The sequence below is a fragment of the Alosa sapidissima genome, chromosome 12 (genome assembly GCF_018492685.1).
Source record: "Alosa sapidissima isolate fAloSap1 chromosome 12, fAloSap1.pri, whole genome shotgun sequence".
Taxonomy (NCBI): domain Eukaryota; kingdom Metazoa; phylum Chordata; class Actinopteri; order Clupeiformes; family Clupeidae; genus Alosa; species Alosa sapidissima.
The window spans coordinates 14,847,478-14,873,323 of NC_055968.1; the positions used below are offsets into that span (position 1 = coordinate 14,847,478).

Below are 25,846 nucleotides of genomic sequence, written 5' to 3' on the forward strand. Positions count from 1 at the left end.
AAGTGTCCATACTACCTCACCAAGACCGTTTTCTCTTCCTCTCTCTCTCACTCTCTCACTTTGTGTCTACCCAGTCACACACACACACACACTCTCTCTCTCTCATGCAAACACGCACACACTCATTCAGACACTCACACACACATTCATAACATCTAACAGACTGCATAGTTGACACATTCTTCCCTGCATAGTCTTTTTTTTATTTATGTCCATGGCCACATGCAATGCCAAACTCACTTGCAAGGATATACACATTGATATATTCTGACAGACTGCATACATATCTCTATATATAGCAATCTTAACATTATGCATGGGAACGCATGCTCAAATATGATACACTCAGCCAAAACTATATCAATTATTAACCAAATGTCATCATGGATTTTTGATGGCTTTGCATGAAGATAAACCAACAATAATGGAGCGAGTAGCTACCTATAATGATGTTTCTTGATAATATGTACTGTAAAACACATACACATACAAAGACCAGTGGAGAGTGTATGGAGATAAAGTTTGTATATACAAAACGAGGTGCAATAAAAGCTGTTACAGCAAATATGCAAAGTGTACAATAGTTATAAAAAAAACTGCATAACACACAATAGTGCATACATTTGTAGTATGACCATACACGAAAGTCAGACTGGATGAGCGTTCACACACACTCACGCAAACACACACACACACACTCTAGCTCGCACTGCATCTGCGCAATGTGATACCTGACTCCAGGTAATGCCCCAGTTCCACAGTAACAGCAGGCAAGTTGAACAGCCCCACGCACAGTCGAGCATACCGTTAAACACAAATACAAACACGGCACGCACACTTCTATACTCTGGATCAAAACTACAACAAGGTAAGCTTGCATTCTCACACAGTACAGAACAGATGTATAGATTCAACATTTCTCAATCGTCTTCAAAAGTATCTTCATAAGTAACCACTGTTTATTAAACTATACATATTCATATAATCAAACTAGGAGTCATGTACCTGTCAATGCTGACTATTTTAGCAGAAAATGTGCATTCTTTGCATTTTATGAGTGTGACAGAGGACATGATGTTGATATGGTTTCAGTGATGCTGGGTGCACGGGATCTTGTGGAAAATGTAACCCTGATCACATTAGCTGGTTCTCCTCCAACCCCCTACCTACACCCCCCCCCCCCCCCCCCCCCCTCTCCTGACCTCTCACGTTCACGCTGTTTCTTTCATCACTGCCTGCTCTGTACCGTCATTCATTCTCACCCGTGATGGGCGCTGTGTGTGACTGCCATAACGGAAAGCCTCATAGATGCTAGTGCAGAACAGTACAGTTGCTGTGTTATGCAGGTCTACTTTGTGTATTAGGACTGGGGTAAGGTGTGTGTGTGTGTGTTGTTGTCATATAATACATCCGGATGACATTTGCATTTGCCTGCATGCGGCCATTGGCCAGCATATTGACATCCTGGCATTTTCAGTGATGTGTACTTTGCCTTTCCTGGGAGGTTTTAGGGAGGCAGTAAATGATAAAAAAACCTCGCTCATCCCACCTCAGTGACACAATAGGTTTACTACTCATGCAAGTACGTACAGTCTTCATCTGTACACCTTAGATGAACTGTTGTGCGCTTTCGGTAGGATTGTCTAAATGCTGATTAAGGGCAAAGTGTGGACTCTCCTCATATTGCTTGAAGTGGAACCTGACCCTCGATCAGCACTTAGAACGACATTTCCATCCATCCTTCATCCAAGTCTGCAGCTCACTTCTTCTGACTCAATGAAAACGTTTGGCCCTGTTTTGCAGTCTCGAGATAACCATAAGATAATCTGTTGAGATACTTTGTGTCATTTTTTTTTGTGTCTTGTATTTCTCCAAAGCCACTGACCTGAGGACCAGCATCGGGACTCGTGAAAACAAATATAGCAAAACAAGAACAGACAGAAAGCACAAGGTGCAGAAGAGCAAGTCAATGTTTCCTAAGGTTTTACTGCAGTGGTGTGCAGCTTTGTCGAGCTGTGCAGCTGAATTAGGTAAAGGGTATGATAAGTGTATGTGTACTACCCATTTAGGCTAAGCTAAGTCACTGTGTGCTGGCACGCTTTTAGCCAATGCCGCCGGTAGTAAGCTGTCACTTTGCCACACAAATAAATACAGGATTATGCCAGTTACAGTGACTTAATCCATCCTGCTAATGTGATTAACTGTGGCAGTTCATCAGCCAAGTCATATTCATTTAGCACAGGTGATGCTATGCAATGCTAGCACACAGCTTTGCTATATCTTAGGTTAGGACGCTAAGCTTTTTTTTTTTTGGTTTGTTTGTTTGTTTTTACTTTTCTATCATTTCACAGGGTGACAAGACTACTATTGGTAAGTAAGAGGGACATTATATATTAGGTGTGACTACTAAGGTTTTACAAATCTGAGGCAAAACACATCTTAGCCTGTTCATACAAACAAAGAGACCAAAAATAGGCCTATAGCCTTATCAAGGTCTGGTAAATAGTTCCAGTGCTCAAAAAGGTATCTGCCGAGATAACAGTGTGCCGAGTACTCTAGCATTTGGGTACATTCCGGGGCTACAAAAGGCATATCAGTTCAGATTGAACAAGGTCAATATTATGAGTGCCAGGATCACTTTATGTCAATGGTTTGAAAAGGTCATGAGGATACCTGCACTGAAAGTCTTCCTCTTAGTGACCATGCACCTTATTGGAAAGGGTAGATATACCACTATGGCTATGGCTGGTTTATGGCTATCCTTCTAGAAAGTTTGATGAAGGCCTATTTTTAAGGTACTTGTGCAACGGATGGCATATTGTATTCATCCATTTGCATTGCACTGTTCCCCCTCTTAAGTCCTTGTGCTCTGGTCACCCTAGCTGTGCTATTGTGCCTTAATCAGCAATTAAGCCAGTGCAGCCGGCACCAAACAATTAGCTCCACTGCCGAGCAACAGCCACTAACCCACAGTCTCATACAAGTAGCTAATGATCCATGCTGACTAACCACGACGTTGCAAGACATTTGAGACATGCCATTGAGCGTTGGCACACTGATGCAACACTGTTCTAGTACTGCGCTGAGTGACTGAGGTATAGAGCCGTCCCTCAGAGTTAATGACCATTCTTCCTCTTCACACAGCCAAATGTCAAGCCATCCGACTGTTCACGGTCCATTGTTGTGCTGTTGTGCATTGGAGCACAAGCACTGTGATTATGTCATCACAAGTGGCTCCACTCGGGGGTGAAGATTCAGTCCCTGCTGCTGCTAACCTTCTGATGCTGCTGCATCAGTGCGGTGGTGTGGCCGGCCACTATGCTTTGCTACGCTACGCTTTTGCCCCTTGCGTTATAGTGGTGGCGACATCAGGTTTTCTGTTGTTGTTGGTTCTCCCCCCCCCCCCCCTTTTTTTTTTGCAATGCTGAGTCGTGCCAGGAGCCTGAGCAGCACTGCAGTATACCCCTGCGTTTTGTGAAAGGAATGGTTGCTCCAGTCGATGCCGTTTTGCGAAGGGCTGCTGCTGTTGCTGCATTCCTGCCCGGTGTGGAGAGCACTTACTGGGATGCTGTCTGCAGCTGCCCCCCCCCCCCCCTCACCTCACCCCCATCCTAAAGGCGTCTCTCTCTTTCTGGCTGTCAGAACAGAGCACATTGCTCACCCTGTGCTTTGCCCATCCCATCTGCAGCTCAGCTAAGGGCTTCATTCAGTGTACTGCAGCCACACACACACACAGACACATACTCTCCATACTCAAATGCTATATACTGAAACATATGGAAAACCCACATGTAGATACATACAGACCAAAACACACAAATGCATATGCAGTGGGTGACTTATTTGTTCATGAAAATAAAAGCCAACAAACACATTCTCTCTCTCTCTCTCTCTCTCTCTCTCACACACACACACACACACACACAGAAAAACACTGATTCCACTGTCCCCACAGACAACCCAGAGCTCAGACGAACAGAAGAGTGTGCAGCTGTCAGATGCTGTCTGGCTGAAGCAGACAGCAAAACAGGACTTAAGTTCCAAAATAGACACACAACAATTGATGCCTCTGTCACAGTCACACATTTAAAAAACAATACTGTCTCAGCAGCTCTGCTTTTAGAATGTACTTTATTTCCATTTTGATGGCTACCAATATTCCTCCCGCTCTGTATACACCTTGTGAGGCTTCTCTAAACAATCAAATTTGCTGCAGAAATGTGCTGCTGGTTATCCAGGCCATATGGAGCTGATCCCCTGATGGATCAGATGATGAAAGTGTGTTAGGCCTGCATTATGGTGAGTGATGAGCTTGTGCAGTAAACATAAACCCCTGGTCCCCTGCCTGAAGTGGAAGAAGTCGGGTCTGTGGGATGAGAGTCACAGATGAGAGAGAGACAGAGAGAGAGCCGTGCATGACGATGACAAAGAAGATGATGATGGTTATAGGACAGTGAAAGGGAATGACATGGGCAGTGCTGGGAGAATGCAGATTGTGTGGGGTGTCGTGCGGAGCCTGTGTGTGTGTTTATGTGTGTGTGTTGTGTTTTGGTGAGTGTGTGGAGTGTTAGAGGAAGGCTGGGTGTGGGTATGAGAGCAGCAGTGCCTCTGGGTGCTGTATGAAGCAGCCATCACTTGCAGTATTGCTGACTCAGGCAGACGTCTATAATCTAATGCAGGGCTAATGGAGGAGAAGGCACGGGGGGCTCCCTCTGATGTTATGCACCTCTTTTTCCTTCTGTCCCTTTCTTCTCTAGCTCTCTCTCTCTCTCTCTCTCTCTCTTCCCCTCTCCTAATGTCTTGTCTCACTATCTTTCTGTATCCCAATTCCCCTTGCACTGTAAGATGGAAAGAACATGCACACAACCACATGCCCACCCAGGCACACACACGTTGCAGTGCAGTTTATCCACACCAGCCTCACAGGGTCAGCCAGCCTGCAATCAACCAGCTCCCAAGACCAACAGCATCCAGTCCTGAATGGACAGAGGTTGTCCATGTGAGGACAATGAAGGGCAAAGGAAAAGAAAGGGATGTAAGGGACATATGAAGAGAGGGCAAGAGAAGACAGAAATCAGGAATGATCTTAAAAGAGGTTTGAAGGGAACATCTGGATATCCTATAGAAAATGGCTGATGGAGAGAGAGAGAGGCAGAAAGGGGATTACATATAGTACAATGAGAGTGAGAATGAAAGAGAAGGATGAGAGGGAATATAAAGAGAGGGTTACTGAAAGAAAGAGACAAAAAGGTAGATAGAAAGAGAGAAGAGAGTCCACAGAGGTGTGCCATCTGCACTGCAGCCTTCTGAGTGTACTCAGAAATGCCCCCTTTCATGTCAGCTCACGTTTCCCCTGCACTCTGATCTCCTCTCCTCCCCTCTCCTCTCTTATCGTCTCCTCTACTGTCCTCTCCTCCTTTCTCCTTTCTCTCCTCCTCTCTTCTCCTATCCTCCCTTCCCCCCTCTCCACTCCTGTCCTCTCCTCCCCTCTCCTCTCCTCCCATCTCATCTCCTCTCCCCAGTGCTCCTGCTCAGTCCTTTCAGGAGTCATCTCTCTCTCTCTCTCTCTCTCCCCGATCAAATCAAATCCAATCACAAACCCTTTACTGGCATCAAGGAGTGAGATCATCGGTGCCAAAACCTGCCAGTCTTGGTCATACTCACACATACACACACACACACACACATTTATGCATCACTGTGGAGAACATCCCTGCTCACGCCTCATTTTTTCCCAACTTCTACCACAGACAAAGATTGCCATTACTATGGCGACGGACGCCAAGGAAACTAAGCACGAGGCGCGTTTAGATGTAACCATATCCGATGGCCCAGGTAAACAGAAGAGAGAAGCCTTTTGGGCCTCCCCTTAAAGAGACGGCACCACTTTTGATGACACAACAGCAAGACCACAGCATTCCTTTGGAAGACGCCACTGTGTCTGTTCTGTTGTTGGTGCTGTTTCTTTAAGATGCTGCATGGTGTGGAGGCAATGGGTTGTGATCGGATATCCTACACAAACACCCATTGGTAAAACGTGTGCTGTGTAAAGGCTTTCACTGTGTTTGCATGTGTGTGTTTTTGTTAGTGTGTGTGTGGGGTGTGGGTTTTTCACCTTCAGCCTCAAATCTTTTTCTAAAAATATAACCCTTTGTGTTGTTTACTTCTTTACAGGAATGATAATGCCAAGTAAATACGACTGTAATAAGCCAGAGAATGTTTTCCAAGAATTCATTTTTCAAGTCCCAGGGTAGGGAAATGTTCTCTAGTGTCTCTCTTGTGGATCCACAATGAATTGTTTGAAGCCAAAAGGATAATAGCCAACAATTTCTGAGCAGCCAGAGTACACTCAGACTGCATTTCAGTCATTGCATGTTAAATAGTATATCTCTAGCCTGTATAATCAGAGTGTGTTGTGATAGGGCAGAGTCTGAGAGTGGCTGCCCTTTCATGTGTGTGATTGGCAGGCAGCAATGACCTCAGCTACCCTTAGGTGACATCACTCAGTTCAAGGTTCACTTAGGGTATTACAACTAGAATCTGGAGGCTTATGAAAGTGGGACAGTGTAGTCGTTCTTTTTGTGTGTGTGTGTGTGTGTGTTGTGTCCAAACATGCTGTGTTGGGTGTGTGGGCGGTCAATGCCACTCTCTGTTATTGTTCCTGGAGAGTGCCCCCACTCTACAACTGTAATGTGCCCACGGGCACCTCACATGTGGGTCAGTGTTTAGAGCAGGATGTTATTTGGTGCTGACAGTAGGCCAGAGATTGATTGGCCACGTTTCATCATTGTTGTAACAGCAGCTCCATATTTTCTGGGCGACTGAGAGCTGGCTGGTTAGTGCATGTGAGTGAGTTTGTGTGGAGGTGGGGTGGGGTGTGTGTATTTGTGCGTGTGTGTATGTGTGTGTGAGAGAGAGAGAGAGAGAGAGAGGGATTGGCATGTCTGTGATTTGTGTGCTGAGTTAAGGGTGCTGACAGTGTGAGTTTAGCATGAGGAGGAGTGGAGTGCAGGGTAAAAAAGAGAGACTGATGTTTTAGGGGTTTGGGTGGGGGGCTTGTGTGTGTATTGTGTGAGCGTGTTTGGTTGGTTTGGTGACGAGCAGGTCACACACGAAATGAGGAGGAGGCAGTGTGAGTTTGTGTGTGTGGGGTCTCGGCAGAGCCGTGTCTTTTGCGCTTACATGCTTGACTGGCTGAGCTCGCCTGTGGCAGTGGATTGTGGGTCAGCATAACAGAGCACAAGCAGGGAACAGGCTGTGACATGGATGGACAGACTGCGACAGAGAGCAAGAACACTGCACCATAACGGCAGTCTTGAAGTACAGAGAGAGAGAGAGAGCAAGAGAGGTGGTGTGTGTGTGTGTGTGTGTGTGTGTGTGTGTGTGTGTGTGTTAGGGTACAAACACTGGAAAATGTCCAAATGGTCCAGGTTCTGAGGAATGATGAATTATGGGAGGGAAATGCTATTAGTCAAGTGAGAAATCCCCACCAAGGGCAATACTGTGCGATCCATTCTGGGCTTGGAGTAGCTCTAATAATTGGGGTTGATGAATTGTTAGGTGAGGCCATAAAGAACTTTTATGCTGCTGGAATCTGTAATGTGGCTCCTTGTGACGGCGTGTCATTATGAATGCCCCCCTGTGTCTGAACATTTCTGAAGCATTTACGATAGGCAAGCTCTTAAATTATAGACAGGCTTTCTCATCAGCATTGTGAGAGTGATATTGCGCAAGGTGAGAAATGCGTTTTTCTGGTGTATGGCCTACTCTACTGCTGTTTATGTGCACCATGTGTCACATCATCATCATCATTAAACATCTGGACAAAGAAGAGTGTAATTATTCTAATTTGAATACAGCATTTCACAAATTCTGATCAGGCCCCAACACGAGCATCCTCATGTAGAAATATAGAAATGATGGGAATTCATGAAGCTTTTGCATATGAAATGTATTTAATATTTTCTATCAAAGAAGTGCAAGAGGAGACATAAACACAGTCTTTGTTGAACACACACACACACACACACGCACACACAGAAGAAAAAAGGCGCGCCCCCTTTTTGCCCCCTTTTATAGTTTCCCACAATGGGCCATGTGACACTCTGTGGGTGAAACTCCACACGCGTTCCTACTTTTAGTCTGGTAAGAGATACCTCTGGTGCTCAGAGTGCGGAGAGCGTTTGTCTTCACTGGCCGGTGTAGTGTGGCCCTGTAACCTCAGACACATCACCAGGGCCCTCCCACTGGTTCTTACTGGACTCTCTCTCTCTCTCTCTCTCTCTTTGTCTCTCTCTGTCTCTCTGTCTATCTCTCTGTGTGTATGTTTGTGTGTGTCTGTGTGTGTGTTTGTGTGTGCGCGTATGCACACGTATGCGTGTGTCTCTGTGGGTGTTTGTGTGTGCACGTATGCGCACGTATGCGTGTGTCTCTGTGTGTGTGTGTACGTGTGTGTGGATGCGTGCGTCTGTGTGTGTGAGTGTGTGAGAATGCACATCACGTGGCTTCAGCAGCACTCTTTACTCCATCAACTCACCAGAGTGGCACAGTCATTAATACAGAAGCGTTTTATTGCATGCTGGCTTACATAAATCCCACCAATACACACTGCAGCGAGAGGTTTGAAGTCTGTAAGATGAGACAGGGACTTAGGGCTGTGTAAAGCTACTGTAGCTGGATTGAACTGAGGGAAATGGATAGCAGTACAATTTTGGGTTGTTGGTGATCTGAAATGATGATACCCTATTGTTAAGATTGGGCCATTGGTGCAAAGTTCACACAAGGGCAGTATATATGGTCCACATGGTTTTAGGTTGCGGCTGGTAGAGAAAAAACCCATAATCATTTCTCCTGTACGGCCATGGATTTTATGCTATCCTTGTTGCATAACTCTTAGAGGACCAGTAATTGGAAGTTCAGTTTAAAGCAGTTGAGATACTACAGGGACACAATCATTCCCAGACTCATTAACGTGATGGGATATGTGAAAGGAGGAAATCTCTTTGAGTGAGCTTTTTTTTTTGTTATTAGAAGCATGCATCAAGCATGCAAATTTTAAACAAATTTGTCCTCGAAAGCACATGATCGCTTTTGGCATGAGTATTTTTTCTCTTGTAAGTGACTGTAATACTTGCCCATAAAACGTCCACAGCCTCATGCGGAAATAAAACATAAAGCCAAAGGTCCTTTTCTTATCTGTCATTGAACATAATGTGGGAAAGTATAATTCACATTCAGTCTGTGCCAGATCATAGCCATCTTTCTTACAGAGGCACTTATTTTGACAGGTAGGCATTGCAAATATTTCACACTAATCATTTTACATTTGAGGTATAGCTATAGCCAGTTGTTGTTCATGTTTTTCCTGTTGGAATTACTTACTGATCAATCAGGTTAGTCTGTTGACGTCATTGGAATTAGTGAAACCTTTAACTTTATCTCCTTGTTGCAGTCCTGGGGATTCACACTAGACTAGAGCATTTTTTGTTGCAATCCTAAATCTTCAAACTAATCAAGGGATTAACACAGAACTTTGTGCTGAGCCAGAGGAAACAAACTGCTAGTTCTTAGGTCTAGGGATTAGTCTTAGGCATCACTGCGGGATCACTTAAGGCAGATTTTTAGTTCAAATGCTTCTTACTGGAGTTGTGGGTATTCTGCATGACATCGTCCATCTCTCCTCTTGTTTAAATCACCTGCCATATGAAAACACTGTTTAGTGCCACTCACTGGTTGTGGGATTCATAGTGAATAACAAAGATTCGGGTGGTAATGGCAGTGCATACTTCTTACCTGTCTGTCTTGCTTGTTCTCATGGTCAGATCAAAGGACCTATCACATTTTGAATGATGTTGTATCTTATCTATTTGATACAACATCTTATCTATTTGATTATACTCCTTGTAAAGATTTTTATCTATTTGAATACCCCCCTACACACACACACACTCACACACACTTTGTGGTGGTCAGAGTTGCTTTGAATTGAATTAGAATACAGCCGTTGCAAGGATATGCTCAGGTTTTCACAAGTGACGTTTATTGAATGATTCACCAGATCCTTGTATGCAGCACATTACAAATGTCAATGAGAGCAAAGGACATAGATTATGTATCTCTTGAGTGGATTATCACGTTAAAACGACCAGTGGCCATCTTGGTGATATGGTTTGTGAAAAGTGACTGTGAGAAACTGATTCAGACATCTGTCAGCAAGAATTATGTAACGTCTGTGGCGTGGCCAGCCACTGAGTGAGAGTAGAAGTGCCTTCCTCAGCTAGTAAAGCGGCGTCCAGTGGTTATGAGGTCGATCCCTCCCTCCCTTTGTTTGTTTGTCATCGGAAGACTGTTTGGAAGTCTCTTTGTTCTCATCCAGATGTGATGAATTGAGTCTCTAGTTAGCCTGTCCTTCAGAACAAAGTGGTAGCAAAACTCCTATTCTGGCATTTGCCTGACTGAACACCCTTACACACCCTCTCTCTCTCTCTCTCTCTCTCTCTCTCTCTCTCTCTCTCTCTCTCTCTCTCTCTCTCTCTCTCACTCTGTGGTAGAGATAAACCCATGCAGTTACACATGAACACGTATTCACACCCCTCTCAGTGTGAATGTGCTAGCTAACACACACACACACACACACACACTCTCTCACACCCTTACTCTCTCTCTCACACACACACACACACACACACACACACACACACACACACATATTATTGTGTTACATTATTAGGCTTGTATCATAAGTAACTTGCCGAGGTGCTTATATCTATATCTTATATCTGCTCTGCACTTGTAGAGAGGAGACGACAGGGCAAATTCCAGCCTTTCCGACGTCTCTTTGGGAGGAAAAAGAAGAGGGAGGGCACTTCTGAGCGGGGGTTTGCCGAAGCTGAGCTCAAGCCCAGTCACTCAGTGGGGGACGTATGCAATGGGGTGGTCTCAGATGATGAAGAAGCAAACCAGCATCTGAGGTAAGGCAAGCTTCACTCTTTGGTCAAAACTGCAATACATGTAAGATTTCTGTATCATATATACTATGACAATTCATATACAATTCAGTGAGGTACAATGTGATCATATGTACCATTTCTACTGTCAGAGCAGAGATATGCTACTGTGTTCCGGGAAGTACTATCAACTTTTGGTTTTAGTTACAGTAAATTGCTGTGTATAGAAAACATATTGTGAGCTCAGTATTCGTCACCAAAGCAGCAATTACTATTTTACAATCCCGATATCTTGATGAAATTCCATTGACAGTGCCAGTAATGAAGTGTTAGTCATAATGGTGAAATGTTGAACTTTGTAGATTTTATCACTGCTGCCAATTAGCTGCTTGTTTATAATCATTTCCTAACAGCCACTAAAAAACTACAATGAATAAAAATAAAATGGACATAAACTACAGAAACACTTTTTTTAGGGGGGAATACTGATATCAGCTTGTGGCAGCTTGTGACATAACATACATAAATTATAACACTGGAATACTGGGAACATGTATGGATGAGAACATTTGTTTGTGCTCTGACAAAAAGTATGTGTCTGTATGTTTACATGTTTTCTGTTATTTCCTGTTAAGGGACTCTAAGTGTGTATCTCTGTTTGTGTGTGTGTGTGTGTGTGTGTGTGTGTGTGTTTTCAGGGAAGCGAATCCCTTGGGGTCTCGAGCGTTGTCACATGACAGTATCTTCATCCCTGAGGACTCGTCTGAGAAGCCCAACACAGAGCAAAGCATGTCTCAGGAGAATGTCTCGGATAAGGTCCGCAGCCTGCAGGTGAGTCACATGTAGAACTCCTAGAGAACTTACACTCGCTCACATACACATATACACAAATACCCACAGGCATGTGAACACTGACATTCTAATATACAGTATGTAAATCATGAAATTCATCATGAAACGATTTTAATTTGTACATTTTTGTAAAACGTGAAAACATTTGTAAAACGTGAAAATTGTATACAATTTGAAGTTGCAAAAATGTGTGTTTATACAGTATACTTTGAGGACAGTGTATAGTGTAAAGTTTCAATCATCAATCTTCTATCACTGAATTATCTTTTCGATCTTTGAATTATCTCTTCAATTGAACACAGAGGCAGATAGCGCAAAGTATCAAGTTTGGCCAGAAACCTCCGTCAGTGAGAAAGAGTGAGGGTGATGAAGGCAGTTCCGATGAAGAGGAGGTCCCTAGAAGCCCCCTGAAGGTGATGGCACAGGTGGAAACTGAGCCTGCTGATGATGTTGAACCCCAGGTATATGTATGTTATAGTTATGTCACAGTGTGCTGGGTTGTGAGATGCTTGCAGTAGCTATGACAGTGCACTCTGCTATGACGGTGTAATCTTACCTATGAGCAAATTTTCTTACTTATGAGTGTACTATTAACTATGACCACGCATTCTACCTTATGGGTATGTACTCTTAACTATGACCACGCATTCTTACTTATGAGTATGTACTCTTAACTATCACTACGCATTCTTACTTATGAGTATGTACTATTAACTATGACCACACATTCTTACTTATGAGTATGTACTCTTAACTATGACCACGCATTCTTACTTATGAGTATGTACTCTCAAATATGACCATGCATTTTTGTTGCTTGCTCCTCCTCAGGCTGCTGCTGCCCATCCAACGCCTGTGAAGTCACCTCGTTCCAAGCGTGTTCTTCCACCAGAGGGCACAATCGAATCAATCAATCTGGATGCCGTCCCCCAGTCCGGTCCTCGCCTGGACAACGCAGCAGCAAAACACAAGCTCTCTGTCAAGCCCAAAAACCAGAGAGTGTCCAGAAAGCACCGCAGGTTCACCCAGGTAAAGAGGGAAAGGGGAGGTTTAATCTACTTATATATTAATTTACTTTTATAGTATATTTAATAGAAACAGTGTTTTATAGTTCTGTTATGACAATTTCATATAAACTGCATGTAAACTACCCACATAAATGATATGAAAGATATGAAACAGAAGCAACACACTTGTTGCCAGTGGCAAGGGTCTTTTTTCAGAAGTCAATATAGAGAAATATTGACCTCAAGACGTACCAATGGCCCTTACAATTCAGTGGAAATTTATTCAGCATTCTGAGTTGTGTATTTTGAAATCTGACTATTTTTGCATTTTTAAATCTCCTTCCAGGAGCTTCAAGAAATTGACCTTCCGGGCATCTTGCAGGAAGAAACTGATGCACAGGGAACTGTAGAGGAGCATAGTGGGCCCCCAGAGCACTCCAAGAAGCAGAAGCTCCAGGACGATGAGCGAGACCAGCTGGAACTCAGGCGAAAGAGGGAGCAGGAAGAAGAAATACTGAGAGAGGAAGAGAGGAAGAGGGCAGAGGAGCTGAGGCTGGCACAGGAGAGACGCCTCAGGGTAGAAGAGGAACAGAGGAAAAGAGAGGAGGAGGAGGAGGATGAGAGACGGAAGAGAGAAGAAGAAAGGAGGAAACGAGAGGAGGAGGAAAGGGTGAGAAGAGAGCTGGAGGAGAAGAGGAGACAGGAGGATAAGGAACGCAGATTCAGAGAGGAGCAAGAGAGGAAGATGAGAGAAGAAGAAGAACGAAAGAGGAGAGAGGAGGTGAGGAAGAGGGAGGAGGAGGAGGAGGAAAGGAGGCGCCTGGAAGCTGAGCGTCTACGCCTGGAAGAGGAGAGGAGAATCAGAGTAGCGGAGGAGGCGGCAAGGAAAGAAAGGGAGGAGGCTGAAAAACGAAGACTACGCGAACTAGAGGAGAAACGAAGGAGAGAGGAGGAGCAGGAACGACTGCGCGAGAAAGAGCGAAGACGACAAGAGGAAATGGAGGCAGAGAGAAAACAACAGGCCGAAGAAGAGGAAAGGCGGAGGAAGGAGGAGGAAGAGAAAGAGAAGAAAAGACAACTGGAAGAACGGGAGAAAGCCCTCGGGGGAGGAGAGATCGAGTGGAAGAGGAAGGCCGAGGAGATGCGATGGAAAGAGATGGAGGAGCGACAGCCCTTCACCTTCAAAGTCTCCTCCGGGGAGAAGCAGATTTTGTTCCAGAAGGTCAATCTGACACCGGTGACTCCAGGCACAGCCCAGCAGGCCTCTGGCTCCTCTGAAACAGGAGAGGGAGCTAAAACTTCATCATCAGCAGGTGCCGACTCGCCGACTCGCTCCTCAATATACGTGCCCCATACAGCCATCCTTGTCACTGGTGCCCAGTTGTGCGGGACTGCCGTCAATTTAGACCAGATCAAGGACACTGCCTGTAAGTCACTACTGGGCTTGGGTGAGGACAAGAAGGCCTTGGGGGCACCAACAAAGACCAAGACCTCTCCGGATCGTAAATCTGGGAAAACGAAATCCCTCAATTTGTCTTCTGCCCCATCAGATCAATCCAGCGCCGCTGTGCTGGCAGAATGGGCAAGTATCCGATCCAAGATCTTTAAAGTCGTGGAAGAGGGGAAATATGAGGAGTATCCAGAGCCCACGCAGAGCAGGAAGGAGGACCAGGGCTGGCCCCCGAGCGAGGACCCCGATGAATCGCCATTCCCCCACCCCAACCTCAGAAAGGCTCTGTCCGCCAGCGCCAAGTTCTCCATCACCCCCGCACGGAAGAAGTTCGGAGACTCCAACAGGAACTCCGAGATCCTTTATCCAGATGAGCGAGATGACAGGAGGGCCGAGTCTGTGTCTCCGGAACCGTCTCAGCCCGGCCCATCGCCCACCTTCTCCTCTTCAAAGGCCCAAACCAAGGGTACCAAAAGTGTCCGAATCTCAGACAGCTCGGAGGAATGCATGTTTGCCAAAGACCTGCCTTCCTTCCTTGTCCCCAGTTCAAGCCAGGGATCCCCTGTACCCCAATCGCCTGATGCAGAACTCCCGAATCAAACTGACTCTGACACCTCCAGCTTGGACCCCAGAGACGAGGGTGAGCAGAGGGAGCTGGGAGGTGACGAGCGGCCATCTCCATTCGGGATCAAGTTGAGAAGGACCAACTTCTCTCTCCGCTTCCACAACGACCAATCCACCGAGAAGAGGAAGAAGAGGTACAGTGCAGGCGACTGTTTTGATGGTGTCCCCGGACCCCTCACCCCGATGGACGCGGAGGCAGTCTCCCCTGTGTTCTCTGACCGAGCCAGCCCCGCGTCCCCTCTCAGAGAGAATGTTGTTTTCAAGTCTGCAACGTCACCAAGTGTCGGTTCTCAGATGAAACCCAGCAGATCCCCAGTGTCGTCGGTGTGTAGCGATAGCGAGCGGTTCAGCCCCAAACCCCCTGTTTATCAGAAACCCGGCACAGTCCTCAAACCCTCAGATGGGGCCACCCCTCCACACTCCCCGCTCCCCAAACTGGGCAGGATGTCCCCTGCTGGGGACACAGGGGAACAGCGGAAAGGATCACCACATATGTTCTCCGATGACGAACGGGGTTCCGTAAAGGACGATGAAGCATCAACTTCATCCCTCTCACCAAGGATCAGCCCCGGGGAAGAGGAAACAAAAGAAAAGAAATCGTTCTTTCCCTCCATCAGCATCCCATGGAGAGAGAAAACTGACAGGAAGGCAGAGCTTATCCGAAAAGGTATGGCCAACCATGGTCTTAACCACTTAGATATGGACAGATTATTACGGTGAAATTTCTTTGGAACTTGAATGGCACACTTCAGGCCAATATGTTACTCTCTTGTTGCTCATAACATGATTCAGTTTGTGTTGTGTCAGTGACAGGAAAATGTGCCTGAGATGAACAAACTTGACAATAACCAAGGCACTTTGAGGTGGTGCATTTCAATCATGATGTTTGTTTTGTGACCCTCTCCTCCCTGTAGAGAAGCCGTCCCTGCAGAGCAGACACTCTCTGGACAGCTCCAAGGTGCAGGACAAGGACAAGGAGGCCGGCCCTCTGTGGATCACCCTGGCCCTGCAGAAACAGAAGGGCTTCAGGGAGCAGCAGCAGACCAGAGAGGAACGCAAAGTCCTACGGGAGGCCAAGCTGGCAGAAAAACAGGCCCGAGAGAGAGACAGCGTATGTCCCATACAAGAAAACTACACACTACACGCATCCACATATTTTAGAAGCAAACAAACAAACAGGCAGGCTTCACCAGGTACATAACTGAAGCACTCCATTCGCGGAATATATGCTGCAACAATCATCAGCTAACACTAAAGAAATTAGTCCAGTCCTCTTAAACTGAAGAGTTTGGTTTCAAAACACTATATCCTCCATTTTAAAGAATTTTCATAAATCATTTTTTTTTATTTTGGTAGTTGGGTATTGTTGTTTGATTTATCTTTACTCAATCAAAACAACACAACTGCAATTTTATTGATTAAATGACATGACTTTTTAATGTTTTTTGAACCAAACTCTTAAAGTATTTTTACGCTCTGTGTATAAAACGCTTCATTTACGTGTGGCGGCAGTGGCTCAGGAGCTAGAGGAGTCGTCTAGTAACTGGAAGGTTGCTGGTTTGAGCCTAACTCCTCCTGACCCTGTCGAAGTGTCCTTGAGCAAGACTCTTAACCCCAGTGCTCCCGATGAGCAGGTTGGCGCCTTGCATAGCAGCCTCCACCATCGGTGTGTGAATGTGTGTGAATGGGTGAATGTGAGGCATGACAAAGTAAAGCACTTTGGGTGCTCGTAGCGTAGGAGTCGAAAAAAGCGCTATATAAATGCAGTCCATTTACCATTTACGTGCCTGGTGTAGCCTGCCTGCAGCAGTGCGTTTTTAAATCCTGATCATTTAATAATACATTCATCCTGAGTTTAATAATACATTGAACAACTTCATTTTCTCTGAGATATTTCCCAGTGTTGTACAGATCTAAAAGATAAAGGATAAAGGCTCTTTCCCTGTATCATTATGTTGTTCTTTTATTTCTCTTCCTCACAGAGCGTGCTCAGTCCAACAGAGGGTAAGGGGAGTGGAAATTCAACGCCCCCTAAACCACAGACCCCTGATGAGGGAAAGAGACCTGATAGTCTCCTCGGGCGGTTTGAACGCCGCGAAAACCTGAAAAAAGCTAACACCTTGCCCAGCTCCGTCACTGGTAGGAATCATACTTGCTTAAAGTTCAATGTTACTCTGTTTTGTTAAGTGTTCAATACTTCAGTGCTTCAGAGCAATTGTCTATGGATTTATTCTGCCACATTCCTCTCATCTCATTTTGCTGGTTTGCCTACACTCTATTCTTGTTTCAATTCAGAACGACAGCTGATGCTCAATCTGTATCTTTAAGCCATTACTAATAATTTTTATTTTGGTGTGTGTGTGTGTGTGTGTGTGTATGTATGTGTTTTTTTTTTTTTTTTTGCATACCAGTTGAAATCACAGACTCAACTCCGTCCCCGCCGGCAGTAAAGGAGGTCTCAAAGCGCTTCCCCCCTGGTGACTCGCAGCAGGTGTCCACTGAGCCTGCTTGGCTGGCCCTGGCCAAGCGCAAGGCCAAAGCCTGGAGCGACTGCCCGCAGATCATCAAGTGACCCACCAGACTTGAACTCTGACCTCTGCCACAAAGCAAATAAGACCACCACACAACAAAAACACACATATGATGCACACATACTCTACACACACACACACTCTTCACTTAGGCCCCATCGTCATGCGATCCTGGGACGATGGCCTCAGGTCACTTTTGCCACCTTCATGCTCGCCAAATAATGACACAAGCTACGTTTTTCCAGAGGTACATTCCACCTGGCGAATGTCCACAGAAGATCATGACAGCTGTTATATCACTGCTGTTGTTACAGCATTATTCCAGTTATTACAGTTAACCCGGCTAACCAAGAACACCAGTGTGTCATTGGAAAGTGCCATCAAAATTTCTTTTGGAGTTCATGTGAATTTTTGCCTTATCGAGTGTATGTTCATACTCTTGACGTAAAATTTAGGTATTGTCGATAATTGCATCTAGCCGGTTGTTCATTTTGTAGTAATTGGAATTCAGATTCAGTAGATTTGAAAGAGTGAAGAAATGGATAGGAGTAGAATACAGGGTAAAAAACGTGGATATTTGCTGGGCATGTTTACTAAAAGGAGATTCCTTTTGCTGGACGCTACATACAATTATTCTTCATTCTTCCACAGAGGATATCGTATATAGACATACTTACACGTACATACAGTTTATTGATATGGTTAAAGAACTATAATCAGTATCCAGCAGCCAATCAGCTGCTCGCAAGCACTGATGAGCCAACCATATACCCATTAACGCTTCAATAGCCAATCACAGCCCAGCGACTTCACCACAAATAATAAGGATATCTTCTCATTTTGTAAATACATGACGCATGTTCACATATTTCAGACTTTGTTCACATTCTGTAAAGTTTTACATCTGTTTACCAATATGTAGCGTAATATAATGACATCATGGGGGATTCTTTTGGGAACTGTGTTTTAAGGGCTAACTATATCACATGTAGTGAAAACCTCTTGCATCATTCTCTAACTGTGCAACGTGCATGAAAATAAATGCCGGCTACTGTTTTGTATGTTTTTTTAAAATGAACATTATTACATGGCCTTCACCTTTGTAAATGTGTTGAATCAACAGAAGGAAAGAAACAAACAGAAAAAAATACACTTACATCTAACAGCATTACTAAGTATGATTCTCACTGTGTCCGTAACAACTGTGACTAGTGTTATTGAAGCCTTGTGAAATTCACCATAATGATGCTTGGTCACCTTGTTAACTAATGCAAGAACTTTAAAAGGGAATCTGTCACTCAATTAAGTTTCCTTGGCACCATGACCATGTCGATGCACTGAATCACAGCATTTGAGGACCGACCCACTTCTTGCACAGTGTTTCTATCACCGTGGCCCTTTCTCACCATCGGGTTAAAACTGACTGCCTGCTTGTGGTAATACACACACTGTTCTCCCTGTCGTAGAGTGTGCTAGCTGCTCTCATACCATGCTATCACAATGAGCCAGCGATGAGAGAAACTAACTCATACACCCACAGACACCCACCCAGGGGGAGTGTTGGAGAGCACGGCAATGAAGGTTGATCAAACTGCTTTGAAGTAATCTACGAGTTAACAGGACCTTGTTCTCTCATCCCCCTCCACAACCTAATTTAACATTCTGTATGTATGTAGGTATGTATGTATGTATGTATAGAGTTGGCTCTGAAGAATAATCCTCAAGAAGCGCAATTGCTTTGTCCCTTTGTTTTCCCCCCTTTGGTTGTGTGCAATAGTGTAGTGTAAACAGTGTTGTATGTATCATGGAACAAACGACAACAAAAAAACTGGTTTGTTGATAATTGCACTTTTTGTTTCACTTAGAGCTACTGATGAGATGTCTCCTTAAGTGATGCAAATGTTATGAATTCTGTAGAGAAAATTAAAATATAATGTTGAAATTTGTGTCAGAGGAAGTACTTGGTCTCACTTTGTTCACTTAACTATATGGCACACAATATTTATAGCATTTAAACATATACAAAACTATAATTTATTACTTATAAAAATAAATCCATCATCAACATGTCAACACTTGAACAGAAATGAATTGCTCAATAGTTTTATGCAGAGCTCATTACCGGTTCCTGCGTCAGCTCCAAGCAGTACACATAGTCATTGCGACACCCAATTACAAGGGTCTGTTCCCATACGAGTGGGGAGGAGAAGAGCTCCCCAGGAAGAGACAGAGAGGCACACACTGTCCCATCCTCTCCGTTTAGGACCCAGACCATCCCATCTGTCGAGGCGACGGCCACTAAGGTCTGTGGTCTCTCTGGGGGTCGGCGAAAGACGAAGGGACTGGAGTACACCTTCCCCGCCGTCTGGAACTTCCACAGCAGCGAGCCATCTGTGCTGCTCAGGCTGTACACACAGCCGTCATGTGACCCACACACCAGCCTCTGATTGGACGCCGGAGGTGCTGACACAACACAGGGTGAGGAGAACACTGGGCCACCGGTGGTGAACTGCCATAGCTGTTTAGGTGACAGAGGTTTTAGGAAAGAGAGTTAGCTAAATACGAAGTGTAGCATTACCATACACAGAAAATAACACATCACTGACATGGGCTCACAGACATGCATGGGTGCACAGATGCAGAGTGTGCATAGAAACGCACACACACACACAATATAATAGCTCACACACACACACACAATATAATAGCTCACACACACACACAATATAATAGCTCACACACACACATATAATATCTTTCGCGTTCTCTTACCTTTTCACCGGTATGGCTGAAACCGTAGATGTTTCCGTCCACTGAACCAATGAAGACACCACTACTGGAAGAGCACGGGGAGGAAAAGAAGGGAACTTCTCTTGAGTTTGTCCACACAGGGGCGCCAGAAGCCTGGAACCACACAAAGGGGTCATTTCTCCAGCCAAGGGGTGAAACCAGGGCACTCTCTAAAATGTGTTGCTATGACTCACATAGTAAATCACAAAATAGATAAATCACAAAAGAGAGAGAGAGGGGAGTGGGGGGGGGGACATGAAAAGAGACTCGGGGACACTTACAGAGTTGATACACAGCAGGTGTCCTCGTAATGTGGCTGCATACAGCAGCCTGAGAGTGGGGTGCAGACAAGGAGAGGAGAACACAGCACCCCCACCACAATGATGCTTCCACACACAACTCTTCTCCTGAAACAAACACGCAGCAGCAACAGACAAAGAAATGAGTTTCCTGAATATACATACCATCACAGAAAATGATAGAGTGTAAAGCATAGATCTTAGAGAAGAGCGATCCAAAATCCTTAGTGTAAAGGTCAACAAAGTATACCTGCACATAAATACACAGACACAATCTTTAAACACACACAGACATTTATGCAAATTGACACACACAATTTTCACATTGACGTGCACAACGTTACTGCAGCACCTGTGGGTTTAGGGCGTACATATGGCCATCGTGTGAGCCCACGTAGACCAGGCCACTGAAAGGGTCCACAGTGGGACTGCTCTTCACAGCATCCTTCGTCTCAAAGGTCCACCATGTCTCTCCTGAGTCAACACGCAAGAAATACACCTGCCCATCATAGCAACCTGTGAAGAAGCACACACAGAAGATCAGACACTACACAACATGGTGAAATGCAATACAGACAATGAAAAGACTGCAGTCTGACTGCAGTTGAAATCAAATGAGGTTGTAGCCATAGACGATCATGTGACCACAGCTTAATCATACTTTAAAAGTGCGAACATGCGTATTAAAACTTCAGGATTCATTCAGCAGATATGCATTTATCATATTCCTTGAGTTATGACCTTGAATTTACCCTACGGATCAATAAAGTATCTATCTATCTATCTATCTATCTATCTATCTATCTATTCTGTTTCTAGATGGTCAGATGGTCATTTGTGGACAGACACTGACCCACCACAATCAGAGTCCCACAGGCAGAGACGGCGGCGGAGGACTCCAGCCTGTCCCCGAGTACCCGCTCCCAGCGGAGCTCTCCGCTGCCCAGATCCAACGCCTGCATCCTGTGGGAGTGGGAGCCAATGAACACAGTGGCCGCACCAGAGACAGACTCCACCATCAGGACTGGAGAGGCGTCCACACACCTGCCTGTGTCTGAGCTCCACCGCACTCTCAGGGAGAGCCGAGGGGTGTCCACGCTGGTGCCTGCTTGTATGTCAGAAGCAGCCCTGGAGAGCGAGTCTGCGGAGTTGTTTGGGGGTCTTGACGCATGAGGAGATTTCAGGTTTTCATTTCCTTCAACCGTTACGGTAAGGTCTGTTTCTGAGTTTACCTGTTGTATTGCACATTCATTTCTTTTTGCACTCTCATTTGTACTTCTGTTCTCAGCTGCTTGTAAATGACCAATCTTGACAACCTCTCCAGCTCTTCGGACTACATATCCCACAATCCATGTGTCTAAGGCCACAGCAACTCCCACAGGCCTAATTGATGTCACAGTCATGGATGGATCTTCAATATGCCTCTTGGGAGGAATAGGAGAGTGGGCTTCTGGATCGCTATGCTGTCTCTTGGATGTAACCCGAGTGTCTAAATCAAGCTCTTTGGGGAATGTTGCCATAGTGACATGGTTTAGAATATCCAAGTAAGAGCCATCCAGCACAACCTCCAGTAGCCCTGCTGAGCTTATCCCCGTGGCAACGGAAATGCTGTCACAAAAGCGCAGAGCCTGGAGAGAATCTCCTCCACTCAGCAGGAAGTTGGCCTCCGCCTCCACCACCATATCTTCAGACAGACCAAGCGTGTCCTGAGGGGTAAACAACAAAACACAGATAATCCCTTAGGACATTCCAAAATAACACCAATCCTGCCAAATCTCAAACCTTATCTAGTAATTTCATATTGAGAATTTAATCATAAGATCTGATTTCAAATGTGCAGGCTTCTTAATATGTAGCATTTAGTGTCTGCATGTAATGGACTAAAGAATCTGCCAAATACCATAACCATAATCCAGTGTGGTAAAAATCATATAAGATATTGCTATAAAAGGAAGAGCTCCCAACATCAGCTTTTCTACCTTCCAGAGTATCTGTACTCTTTTCTTGAGTGTGTCTGGAGACAGTCTCTTCTTGTGGGTTCCTAAGTGCTCTCTGTGTCTCTCATACATCATCTTCAGCTCCTCTAGGGCCACTTTACCTTCAAAGATACACACAGTTATATTTATCACAGTCACCAACATTCAGAAGCAATGTCTTAAGATGAGCAGCTATTTCAACTGAAATCTCTAGGAGAAGAGAGCAACTTGCTTTACCATGTGGGGTGAGTGGCAATTTTGGGATGAGCACCAGGGAGTCTGGGACGGCATGACTGGGAAGAAGGTCAGACAACCTGCGCTGGATGCTTCTCTCCAAGCCTGCTAAAGGGATGGTACCATCACCACCAGATTCGCCATGGCGATCATTGGAGGACACCACAAGGCTTCCATGGAGGTGTATGGATGTAGAGGAAACAGCATCTCTATTGAGTTTGCTGAGGTATGGGACCTGATCACCATGGTGAGCATTAGAGGAAGCGAACAATGCCTCTGTGTGTGAAGGAGACGGCACGATAAAGGCAACTAGTCTGCTTCCCTCGCACAAGCTCACAGCACAGGCCTCCACCTCAGTCAAACTCTCCACCACCTGCACGGAACAAACAGAAAGAAAAAAGCACATCTCTTCATACTCTCTGTTACCTTCATGAGGCCTCTTTAGGAGACTGAGACAGTTCCCACCTGCTGCACAGCATCAAGGTGAAGCTGCTGCCCGTGGCGTTTGACCAGACTGTCCTTCCTGCCAATGTAGAAAAGCTGAGCATCTCGTATTGATACCCAATCCCCTGTAGCACGCATAGTTCCTGGGGCAGTGGTCTCTTCATCATCCAGAAGACACACTCTGTCCTGCCCACCTGTGTGGTCAAGAGTAAGTCTTAAAAAACAATGTATTTGTACAGTTTACATACCGATTTGCACAGTTTGTATGTACCTCATACATACCGGTACATGGGATTTGTATATCAAAGCAGTATAAGACCCACACGGGTTTTGTGTAAAACTGAGCAGCAAGCTTTACAAGAAGCTCACTCAGTGTACAAAAATAATCTTAAGAGGTATAGCAAGTATACTCTGCCTAAGGAAGAGAGGATTAAGTTATATTATCAGTCACTGATTATTCTGATTCATATTGCTGTGGTGAGGTAACATGTAAACAAATATCATCAAGGTCCCAAGAGTTGGGAGCGAGTTCTCACCTATGAACACCTGCCCCTCCCCTTCAGTGACCAGTTGTCCATTATCATCTCTGACCTCAATCACAGTATCCATTAAGGGTTCACCAAGAGGCACAGAGTCTGTGATCCTAACAGAACAACACACAGTATACTTTGATTGATTGGCCTATTGCATCGACACTGGAAAACTACAATTTCCTTTCCATGTTTGTGCATAAATACATGAGTCAAGCACATTAACAACAGAGCAGGTGCTTGTGAAATACATTTCAATGTTTCTTTGAGACAGAAAATGGCTGCATGACACTCACGAGTGGGTAGATTCTGTCTGTGAGACTCTATGGTAGGTTGCCCAGCAGGACACCTCTGTGGTACCATAGAGGTTAAAGATGCACGTGCGGTTCCCCTCCTGCCTCCAGCTCCTCAGGACGGCAGGCGAGGGGCAGGCTTCACCCCCGAGGGCTAGAACCCTCAGAGAGGAGCCAGAGCTCAGAACTTTCTGCTGTAAGACACGTCTTCCAAAGCGTCCAAGAAGAGTGGGTGTGGCCTGCAAGGAGAGGTGCCACTCATCACCATTGCAGGTCAACATGGCAATTGTTTAAGCTCTTAAACAAAGACCTCAATGTCAGTTGTACAGTATGTACAGTTTTAAATACTAATCTTAGCTGTAGACATAAGGACATAATCCTGTATGTTGACTTTGATGCACTCACTTGTAAGACTGTTGTCTGGTGGTGTGTGAACAGGACTTGGGCTAGACGGCTGGGCATCCTCTTGATGACTGTGGGTACGATAAGCAGCTGAGCTCCAGAGGTCAGGGCCAAGAACATTTCCACTACGGAAGGGTCGAAGGTCAAAGGAGAGGCCAGGAAAATGACATCGTCAGCAGTCACCTCAAAAAGGGTCCTGTGGAGAAATGATGCATGTCAGTCACAATTGAGAAATTATACTTTCATCACTGCCTTCATATCAACAACAACCAGAAGTGATAAAAATGTCTTATGAATCATACAGACCTGAGATGCATGATGTTGGACACTATACAACAGTGGGGCACTCTCACAATCTTTGGCTGCCCTGTTGTGCCAGATGTGTGCAGAGCATAGGCTAGCTTCCTCTGGCAGTCAGTCATTACAGCAGATGTCTTGATTATACTGTTGGAGAGGTCTTCCAGACCCTGCACTTTATTCTCTGCATTTGTTTCATTGTTTTGAGCCTCCGTTGATGGCCTTCTGTGTATCCTGATTAAAGTTAAATTCTGTGTTGGCCACTCTGCACAGATGTCAAACGTGAGGTGGGTGGAGAAATCTGCTTGGAATTGCTACATCCATTCAAATAGACAAATAAGACACAAGTTAATAGCTTCTTACATCAGCCACTTACATTATTGAAAACAGGGTGCCCAGTGTGACTTCATGAGAGTACTATTTGTGATCCTGTTTTTCATTTTCAGATCGAGACACACGCCTTTACCTGAAGGAGTTCATTTTGAATGCCACAGTATGTCAGTTTACATCGGTCAAGGATTCTGACTGTCTGTACAGGTGGCACTTCGGGGTTGAGTGGCAAATAGGCTGAGGGTAGCTGAAGAATACTATTCAGACACAGAACAAACACACACTGCTAATGAATACTATGTAAACAGGGAATTTGTATTTATTGTATTGGGATCCTGTAGGCTATACTAAAGCATCACAGAAAGTAGTGTATCATCATCATCATACCCCAGTACCCAAAGAGGAAGGTTGACATCCGGATAGCAAAATAGTCCAATTAAATGTTCGTTTTGTAAACTGGTGGATCGAAACAGGTTTGTTAATTTGTTGCTTGACGAGAGTAGCTCTTCATATGTAAGCCTCGACATCCCCATTTCCGTGCCACTGTTAAAAGTGACAGCCGTTCTGCTGCTGTAAACAGATGCAGCCTCCTGCACCATCTCGTGTAGGGTCTTTAACTCCATTTTTTAGGAACACAGTGTACCTATCACCTCATTTGTCTTGCTTTTATTTTAGCCCGTCGTTTATATGATGCAAACGAGTCAAGACAGACTTGACATTCACTGAAAAGAGGAGAAATTACGGTTAATTAACAGCAACAACCATCATGTGCAATCAACACCAGAGACAGCTTCCTACAAAGACACAGCCTACCTCGCAGCAGTGTCGCATGAAAATGACG

General features: G+C 45.0%; 2 protein-coding genes and 1 long non-coding RNA gene across 6 annotated transcripts; 1 reads left to right on the top strand and 2 right to left on the bottom strand.

The window, feature by feature from the left end:
• Positions 1 to 83: 83 nt before the first annotated feature.
• On the bottom strand, positions 84 to 17,610 carry LOC121724960. The gene is made up of 3 exons (XR_006035342.1): positions 17,535 to 17,610; positions 10,621 to 10,639; positions 84 to 95 (listed from the first exon to the last, which is right to left on the bottom strand). It is a non-coding gene; the product is annotated as an uncharacterized LOC121724960 (long non-coding RNA).
• On the top strand, positions 9,249 to 19,352 carry cracd (capping protein inhibiting regulator of actin dynamics). Its single transcript, XM_042111956.1, has 9 exons — positions 9,249 to 9,287; positions 10,796 to 10,970; positions 11,645 to 11,777; positions 12,101 to 12,259; positions 12,630 to 12,827; positions 13,152 to 15,546; positions 15,794 to 15,990; positions 16,862 to 17,018; positions 17,291 to 19,352. The coding sequence occupies exons 3-9, from the start codon at positions 11,736 to 11,738 to the stop codon at positions 17,449 to 17,451; spliced, it is 3,309 nt and encodes a 1,102-aa protein (XP_041967890.1). The 5' UTR covers positions 9,249 to 9,287; positions 10,796 to 10,970; positions 11,645 to 11,735; the 3' UTR covers positions 17,452 to 19,352.
• aasdh (aminoadipate-semialdehyde dehydrogenase) lies at positions 19,243 to 25,803 on the bottom strand. 4 transcript variants are annotated; one of them, XM_042111948.1, is made up of 15 exons: positions 25,393 to 25,803; positions 25,142 to 25,262; positions 24,685 to 24,989; positions 24,382 to 24,574; positions 23,980 to 24,215; positions 23,690 to 23,796; positions 23,175 to 23,347; positions 22,713 to 23,082; positions 22,479 to 22,597; positions 21,353 to 22,205; positions 20,852 to 21,015; positions 20,482 to 20,607; positions 20,183 to 20,314; positions 19,533 to 19,928; positions 19,243 to 19,321 (listed from the first exon to the last, which is right to left on the bottom strand). In XM_042111948.1, the coding sequence occupies exons 1-15, from the start codon at positions 25,626 to 25,628 to the stop codon at positions 19,313 to 19,315; spliced, it is 3,540 nt and encodes a 1,179-aa protein (XP_041967882.1). In that variant the 5' UTR covers positions 25,629 to 25,803; the 3' UTR covers positions 19,243 to 19,312. The 4 variants fall into 4 exon arrangements, with proteins under 4 accessions (XP_041967882.1, XP_041967881.1, XP_041967883.1 ...); XM_042111947.1 differs by having other exon boundaries at positions 19,243 to 19,928; XM_042111949.1 differs by having other exon boundaries at positions 19,243 to 19,928; positions 25,401 to 25,546.
• Positions 25,804 to 25,846: the final 43 nt, after the last annotated feature.